Consider the following 9,240-nt stretch of genomic DNA (forward strand, 5'->3'; position numbering starts at 1 on the left):
AAACGGGCCTCCAGGTCAACCTTCCACGAGGCCGCCACCACACGCGGACCTACAGCCTCCCCAACGATAGGGAGGCCGAGGAGGCAGGCCACGTCCTGCAGCGTAGGAGTCATCTCCCCACACGGGAGGTGGAACGTGTGTGTCTCCGGCCTCCATCTGTCAACGAGCGCCGTCAGGAGGGATCGGTCGAGCTGAATAGGCCCACCCTCGACAAGACGGCCCAGAGTCAGTAGACCGGCCTCACGTAACCTGCAATAAACAAAATTATCGAAACAAAGGAATACCGACGAATACATAAGTGATAAACAATAATATTTCATTACATACATGTCACACCAATCATGGTGTATAGAGATCGCCTCCCCGGGTGGACGAGGACGTACCACCTCTAGGGCTCGATGCTCAACTGCTGCAAAGTAAGACCTGTGGCTCGAGTCGGTAACTGGGTCTAGTAAGGAGTCCATCTCCATACCTGCATTCAAAAATATATGAGAACACATAGGTACATATATGTTTCATACAAACTGGACGCGTAATATTTATACATTACAGATAGGTTCGATATAAACTTCACGTACGATTACTACATATTACAGATAGGTTCGATACAAACTCCACGCACGATATTTATACATTACAGATATGTTCCATACAAACTGGACGCACGATTACTACATATTACAGATATGTTCGATACAATTGTGGATCATGACACCGAATGCCTTCCACGAGCAATTCTCGCCGATGGTCATTTGAACATAGGAGGTGCTCCATCTCTGGGATTTCCGGAAGGACCGATGTCAGCAGCATCGTGAAGTGCATTCTGAGGACACTTCTTGTTGTTGTGACCCAATGCTCCACATTGGCTGCAACGCTTTTTTGCCTTGCTTGCTTCAGACTCGTCCATACCATTCCGAATACGACGTGTCTGACGACAGCCTTTGCCTTTCTTAGTGGCTGGATCAGAAATAAATATCTTATTCTCATTATCCTGAATGAAAGGCCCCACTATTCCAATCCCGTATACCTCATGTCCCCAGGTGGATACAGCTGCTTGCTGAAGTAAGGTGAAACAAATACTCCTGGCTGCAACCCAGACTCTGCACATGCCACAATGAGATGCGAGCATGGCAAATGCAATAACTTAGGCTTCATGCAGGAGCAGAAGGCTTTGCCATCTATTGTAATCAAACTCTCTTGTACCACCCTATCTCTACGGATACCACGACCAGTTCTATCCTTGCATAGAACCTCAAATCTATGCTCCATTGTACCTATCGATATGACGCGGTGAAGTTTGGCCTTTTCAATCTTCTCTTGCATATATTGTGTCACTCTTGTGCAAAACTGAATTTGGGAGTTGCTGATGTTTATCCTTGCAGCCATGTAACACTCTCTGAAATAATTCATGCACCCATACATGATGAACTCAACAATTCCCACAAGAGGAAAGGCACGACAAGAACACATAACCATATTGAAACACTCCGCATGGTTTGTAGTCTGAATACCATACCGTATTCCGTTGGTATCCTAAAGGAATGACCATTTCTCATTAGGTGCACCTCGAATCCAGTGTGAAAATGGCTTCTCAATTGAATCCCTAGCCTCTGCAGCATGACTCATGCCTGTTCCTGATGCCCTTACCTTCACTAGCTCTGCAGTCAACTGATCAAGCATCTGCTATAATGCATTGAATTTTCTCTGTTGATTTTGGGTGCACAACCTCTTAAATATGTTCTTAAGATCCTTGTTCTTGAAGTAGTCATAGAAGTTTGCACCCATATGCCTAATGCACCACCTGTTTTGGACATCGGGCCACAATGGAGGCGTTGTCGCAGTTCCACGTTGCAATTTCAGTATTGATTGCAGCAGACCTGCATGCCTATCACTAATAAGGCACACATCTGGACGTGCAGCAACAACATGAACCTTCACTCGTTCAAGGAACCAATACCAACTGTCTAAGTTCTCATTCTCAACAAATGCAAATGCGAGCGGAACTATTTGGTTGTTGCAATCTACCTCGATTGCGGTGAGTATCTGACCTTTATACCTTCCAGTCAGAAATATGCCATCAATGCAGATCACCGGAAGACAACACTGAAATGCTCTAACACAAGCACATATGCAAAAGAAGGCTCGGTGTATAATTCTTTGCCCCCTAGTCACGGCTGGTACGAGGTATGTGTCATAAAAGCATCCAGGATTTCTAGCAGCAACCTGGGATAACATACGAGGTAGGTTATCATATGATGCCTCGTATGTGCCGAACCGCATCTCGAACGCCCTTTGTTTAGCCCGCCATGCCTTCAAATAACTAATGGTGTACTGGTAAGTCTGCTCAATGTGTCGAACAATCATTTTTGGCTCATAATTTAGGTTGTCCATAATCAACCCATATATTTGCTTTGCAACAAAGTCGTATGATATATTGCGATGCGAGGGAACAACTTCTGACAGCAAACAAGTGTGCTCTGTCACAATGGAACATTTCCAGTTCGACTTCCATTTTCCCTTGAATGCATGTACTCGCCATGGACATCCATCATTCATACACTTCACCTCATATTCTTTACTGCCAGACTTTACGACTCTAAATTCTCGTTTCAATGATATTGCCCATAGTCTCACAGCATCTTTTATGGCTTCAATGTTTGGATATGTTGCACCTTGCACTACCTCATTCCCTCTGTACTCCCACTCCTGATTTCGTACGTCTTCTGCGACATGACTGCCAAAACCATGCTCCTTCCACTCTTTTGGCAATGAATACTGCTCGTCATCAGATGAGCCCTCATATTCTTCCATCTCTATTGCGGTTTGGTCTTCTGCCTCCATCTCGTCCACAATGCTATGTATCCTTTCTCCCTCATCAGCAAGGCCCTGTGGTCCCATGTTTTGGTTCTCTATCTCTTTTGACACATCTTGCTCAACATAATTGGTCTCTCTTCGAATACTCGGAGTTGTTTGATCTGTACCATGTTGGATTTCATTTTGTATCTTCTCCCGGATTTGAACAAGAATGGTCAGAGGCCACCCACGCTCTAGAGCTGCTTGCATGTACTTCTGCCAGTCATCAGTGCTGTGTATCATCATCAATTCTCATAAATCACTTTCTACCTCAAAATTAACAAGAGACTGGACGGTCATCACATGTGTCAACGGATCAACACGGAACCCACGCTACAACCACTTACATATGGAACCAAAACTCCTTTCTAGAGGTTTATCTATGGCGCTAGATGTGCACTTAAAGGCAGAAAGGTCTACTCCATTTGGCCCATACAAAACATTGTAGTCACCATAAAATACTTGAAACTGCATCTTGCTCGACATATCTGTATATCAAAGAATACTTATCGAGTTATACTCTTTACTTCACTACCTTATTCAATAATCCGTAAAAACTAAGTATGGAATTCAAATACAATGTATAAGTATTCATAACTACGTGATGACACTCAAATTCTATACTGCATATGCCAAATTCTATTCTAAATTGTAATTAATTTATAAACACGTCTCTAATAGTACTGCAATTATAATAATCAATACATAGTACTAATTTTCTAAACTAATTTACTACTACGTAACTAAAAACTAAAGTACCATTAAACTCCTACTTAAATGGTTCTACTATAGCACTAATTAAATTAAATTACTCTACAATACCAAAGGAAAAATACATAAACTAAATGTACTAACCTGCAGATCACAAGTGCGGAATCCGGCAGGGCTTTGCCGCTTCCCTTCTCATCACCCCTCTCTCTTTTTTGGATTTTTGGTGGAATTTTTGGGCTCAAATGAGGAGGGAATGGGGGTAGAATGCTTATATAGGGGAGGAAGCCCCGGTCGCCCGAGGGGGGGGGCGACGCCCCCCCCCCCCCCCCTCGCCCGTTTGGGGGGCGATAGGCCCCCTTTCATTTTTTGCGGCTAGGAACCTCGTTGCAAATTTGAAGAAAAAAATACATTTATGGCCTGTCGCCCCCTCCATAGGGCGACCGGGGTAGTTTTGAAATATTTCAAAACGGACCTATATTTTTGAAATTTTGATTTTTTTTAAATATAAAAAAGAAAAAAGCGCCAAACTAAGCCTTAGATACCTGGGAGGCCCAGCCATCCTGGTCTAACCAGACCAGCTCCACCAGGCAGTCCTGTGCCACTCCCACCAGCCCAGTCCGTTCCCGGCCCACCAGCCCATTTTATATAAACCGGGCGGCCACCACCTCCCCAGAAATCCTAACCGCGCTGCCCCCAGCACCCGGCAGCTGCCACCCCTCCCGCCTGACCGCCCCAACCTCCAGCCCGGCGAGGATGGCAGAGATCCCGTCGACCTGCGGTCCCTGGAGGAGCTCCCGTGGCGCTGATGAACCTCTTCCTGCTAGGCGTCCTCCCAGGCGTTGGCTATGGCCTCCCAGGCGGCGGCTCCACCGGCGAACCCGCGCTGGCGCCGCCCCCTGCGTCCAGCCCCATCCCAGCGACTCCGGATCAGGGTTAACCTTACCAGTGGGAATCGGTCCGGTTTGACCGGTTACCGGTCAAACCGGTCCGGACCGGTACCTAACCGGCCAAAATTCAAAATTTAAATTTACATTCAAAAAATGAAAAATTCTCAAAAAATTCTTAAAAATACTTCAAGTTGCGATGAATCTAATGGTATTAAATTTTCTCAAAAATTCGTTCATTTAGCATAGTTTGTGGGGATTTAAAGTTAAATCAAAAAAGAAAAAGAAAAAATGGGCCGGCCCATTAAGGCCCACTTGATAAACCGGTCTAACCGGCCGATAAACCGGTCAAACCGGCCGGTAAACCAGTCTAACCGGCCGGTATACCGGTTGCACATGTGATTTTAAATTTGGATTTAAATTCAAACCGGTCAAACCGGCCGGTATACCGGTACGATCCGGTTGAACTGCGCCATTTAAATTCAAATTTGAATTCCACCGGTTCCGACCGGTAACCGGCCAAACCGGACCGGTATAACGGTACCGGACGGCGGCGGTTACCGGTCTCCGGTCGGTTAGGGGAACCCTGCTCCGGATCCGCGGATCCCACGGCGGCGGTGCGCCCCCCTGACCTCGAGCCAGGCGACGCACGGCCGCCCCTACCCCCAACCTCCAGCGGCGGCGACGCATCCCGGCGTCTCCACGACGACGACGGCCCCCAGCGGCGGCCTATCCCGGCGTGCGACGACTAAGACGGACCCCAGCGGTAGTGGACCCCGGCGTGCGACGACGGCGGCGGCCCCCAACTCCGGACCCCTTGATGACCCGCGCCAGCCGCCCCTTTGGATCTCGGCGGGCGTGCGGCGCCGAAGTCCGCTCGGCCCCTGGAGGTAGTTAGCATTTGAATTCAAATTTGTTGGCACAAATCAAGTTTTAATTCTACCAAATTTCACACTAGCATTTTAATATTCCTTAATTAAATTCAAGTTTTTAATTACTAGGAATTTTGGGAGGCAGAGTTAACATTTAAATGGATTTACTACAGCATACCACACAAGAAAAATTTTGAAATTCACATTTTTCGACTTTTAACATTTTGGAAAAAAAAATCAGGATGTTACAGTCATATTTAAAACAAACAATTTTTCTACATGTTTTTGTCCCTTTTTCAACTACATAACAAATTCACAAGACTATTCAAATTTATTTATTCAGATGCCAAAGCTAGATTCCATTTGTTTTTGTATCATGTATTTGATTACAGTTTTATCTCCACGACTGTTAGCATATCAAACCAAATTTACAGAAATAAGAGTTCTTTTTATTGGGGGTCCACAATCTATTATGTACCTTCATTATAATTTTGCATTTGAGTACAGTTCATCTCCAGACCTGCATACGTTGCTTCAATTTTCTGTAACCAATGGTTTTTATGTCAGTTCTAGGCATTTTAAATGTGTCTCAAAATCACAAAGATAATAATGATGCAATAGATTTATGTATTTTGCGTTCCAGCAGTAGATATATTTCCTGTTTTCCTTTGGATTATGTTTTCCTGTATCATGTCGTTTCCATCCTTTTTCGTAGGTTCTGAATATATTATCATTGTGTGTCCTGTCATGAAGCATATATGTAATGCACATGCATGTATATTATGAGATTCTAATAAAACCAGATATACACATGCAGCATCATAATCTTTTATATTTGTTATCTCTTATTATAGTGTTTTTTGTTTTTTGTTTCTACTGCAAGCAATCCCTGTTCCAACTTTATCATGTAGTATATCTACAAGTAACATAAAACAACCTATGTAATTTTTGACAAAGTTCAATGTGTTCGTGCATGGAACCCTAGATTAGTAATTTTTTGGGGAACCTGAGACTGAGCAGAGTTTGCAAAGGAGAATACAAAGGAGGTAGGGAGAGATTTTGTACCTGTTCTACGATCTTCTTTCTCGATCTGCTTGCTCTGGCACCATTGCGGTGCCCATGCGTGGAGCTTTTGCGTGGAAGGGGTAGCACCATGCTCTGTTTGTTTTCTTTCTACTGATGCAAGGAAACTTCCAGAAGGGCTTTGCTAGGTTGTTGTTGGACTGTCCTAGGTTGTATTGTACTTCTTTTCATGAAATATTTCTGATTGGGCTTTTTTCTTGTTTGTTAAGAATCAAATGTTTATTACAGTCAAAATGGGTTGTTCTGGGCTTTATCTGTGCTTCTTTTCATGAAATGTTCCTGATTGGGCTCTTTTCTTATTTGATTTTCTTTATTTGATTCTTCTTGTACTATAATAAGAATAAAATGTTTATTATAGTCAATATGGGCTGTTCTGGGCTTTATCTGTGCTTCTTTTAATGAAATGTTCCCGCTTGTGCTTTTTTCTTACTTGATTTCTTTTATTTGATTCTTCTTGCACTGTAATATTTTCACGAAGAAAACTGGAGACTATATAATTTATTTTCAACAATCCTTATCGGGTTGGGTTTTATGTGCAATCCGTTAATTTGTGTTGCCCGTTAAGGAAACCTGACAAAATTCTTTTCATTTAAATCTGTCAGATTTTATGTGCCTATGTGTCACCATATGATAGGTTGCAAATCTGTCAGACTTTGACAGACAAAATCTGTCGCAAGATAACTAAATAGACACTAGTAATAAAGAAAGAGATTACAACTAAGCGCTCTCAGCTGATTGAATACGGGTCAGTAGAAGCAAAACAAAAAGCTAGCTGGGGGCAATGCAAGTTTATTAATCATCCACGCATTGGATCTGCAAATTAATTGAGTGTAATTTTAAGTATAAAGGATACATTCAAACAAGCATATGCAGACCACTCTAACAAAATAATCGAGTTTTAAATGTTTGTTCTTATATCATCTTATCCGATTAATCGGTTCCCGGTTCAGATAACAAGTTCATTCGCTCGCTGTACACATTTTAATCCCCTGCACAGGGGAAGAGAAACGAAATTGAAGCAGGGGAAACGCTCCATGCATCCACCGAGACGAAACGCTCCGGCAGGCGGCAGCTACGCCCTCTGCGCCTCCGGGAACGCGTTGAACTCCGCCCTGGCCCTCGCCAAGCGCGGCGTGATGCACGGCGACGTCGGGCACGACGCCGACGCAGCAGCGTCCGCCGCCACCGCTGTCGAGAACCTCACGTGTCGCTGCGACGACGTTGAGGGCCTGGCCGACTCCAGCCGCGACGACGCCGAGTTCTTCAGTATCCCCCTCGTTGCCGCGGGGGGCTCGCCGTCGAACACAAACGCCATCTTGACAGGCGCCTCCGCGTCGTCGTCCGCGTTGGCGCAGCTTGTCTTGGCCACCTCCGTCGCGAGGCACTCGGCCGCGTCGTGCCGCGCGGCCGCGGGCGGCGGCGGCGGCGGAGGAGGAGGGCTCCACGACCCGCACTCGAACCGCTCCAGTGACGCCACCCGTGACGCGCTGCTGCGGCGAGGCCGCAAGCCCGACGGTTGCCTCTGCATGCCCGACACGGCCCTGCCGGCGGTGGCGGCGGCGAAGGCGGGCTGCTTCTTCCTGGAGAAGCCGGGGATGAACATGCACAGCGCGCCGCACGTGAAGCCGTCCTCGTCGGCGAGCAGCTTCTCCGGCGTTCCGGGCTCCACGTCGTCGTGCCGTGCCATGGTCCTCCCCTCGGCGCGCGACGCGGACCTCGACAGCGTGGACGGCGCGGCGGCGACGAGCCTGGCGAGCGCGGCGGAGTGCTGCCGCGCGAGGGAGCGCAGCGCGGAGGTCGGGCTGTGGGCGGCAGCGGGCTGCTGCGGCTCCAGCTCCCACTTGGCGCCGCCGGCGCCGCGCACCGGTGAGGAGGTGGCGGAGCACGGTAGGCTGGCGCCGACGAACGTGGGGCAGCGGAGCGGCGGCAGGAGCGGGGACGACCGCACCACCACCTCCGTGAGCACGGACGGCGCCGAGAGCGGCGAGTCCTCGTCCGCCACCATGCCCAGGCGGCGCAGCGATGCCGGGTCCACGGGGATCTGCCGCTCCTTCACCGCGGACGGCGACACCGGGGCCGGGCTCGGGCTCTTATTACCGCCGGCGCCTCCATCCACCGGCGAGGAGGCCTCTGCTTCATGAACGCGTGGCGCCTCCCCCGCCGCCGCTTCGGCTGCCTCGTCGCCGACAAGGGCAGTAGGCTCTGGCGCCACTACCACCGGGGGTGCTGCTGCTTCCCTCACGGCGGCGGGCTCGGGCTCGGGCGCCTGCTCGCCGGACTGCATGGCCGGACGGCTACGGGAGCTGGGAGTATGTGATGGACGACCTCGGACCTCGCTTGGTACGGTGAGCTGCTTGAGATCATCCTGGGCTTAAAAGAAATGGCGGATTGACCATTGCGGGTGGACGGTGGTGCGTAGTGGCGGGCATGAGAGGGCGTCGGTCGGTCGGATCATGTTCGTGACCGGCATGTTGGCGCCTTAGTGCTTCACCACAAACCATGATTCAACCCTTAATTAAAACCGACCAAGTTCTCAGTCATGAATATAATCTCTTCTTTTCGAAAATCAACAGGTTCATAGACTTGTGTTGACAATCATAGATAGAATTGTAAATGAAAGGCTTTCAAAAAAAATTGTAAATGAAAGCATTGAAAACGGATTTTCGAGTTCCATCACGTATACTGAACCTCGACAAGAAGGGGGCCGTTATATGGCGATCGTGCGCCACAACAGCATTCCGGCGAACGAGCATTGCAACTAGGAAGCAGCGCATGTGTAGTAGTAGTTGTAGTAGCCAATACGTATTTGACTTGCTTACACCCTAGCATCGCTAATT

General features: G+C 47.8%; 1 protein-coding gene across 1 annotated transcript; it reads right to left on the bottom strand.

The window, feature by feature from the left end:
• Nucleotides 1-7,317: 7,317 nt before the first annotated feature.
• LOC120671413 lies at nt 7,318-8,865 on the bottom strand. Its single transcript, XM_039951724.1, has one exon. The coding sequence runs from the start codon at nt 8,685-8,687 to the stop codon at nt 7,476-7,478; it is 1,212 nt and encodes a 403-aa protein (XP_039807658.1). The 5' UTR covers nt 8,688-8,865; the 3' UTR covers nt 7,318-7,475.
• Between the last annotated feature and the right edge of the window lie 375 nt (nt 8,866-9,240).

The sequence above is a fragment of the Panicum virgatum genome, chromosome 4N, assembly GCF_016808335.1.
Source record: "Panicum virgatum strain AP13 chromosome 4N, P.virgatum_v5, whole genome shotgun sequence".
NCBI lineage: Eukaryota > Viridiplantae > Streptophyta > Magnoliopsida > Poales > Poaceae > Panicum > Panicum virgatum.

What these genes read in the sequence shown, in the direction of transcription:
- LOC120671413 (XM_039951724.1), bottom strand. Translation starts at nt 8,687, where the DNA reads ATGCAGTCCGGCGAGCAGGCGCCCGAGCCCGAGCCCGCCGCCGTGAGG.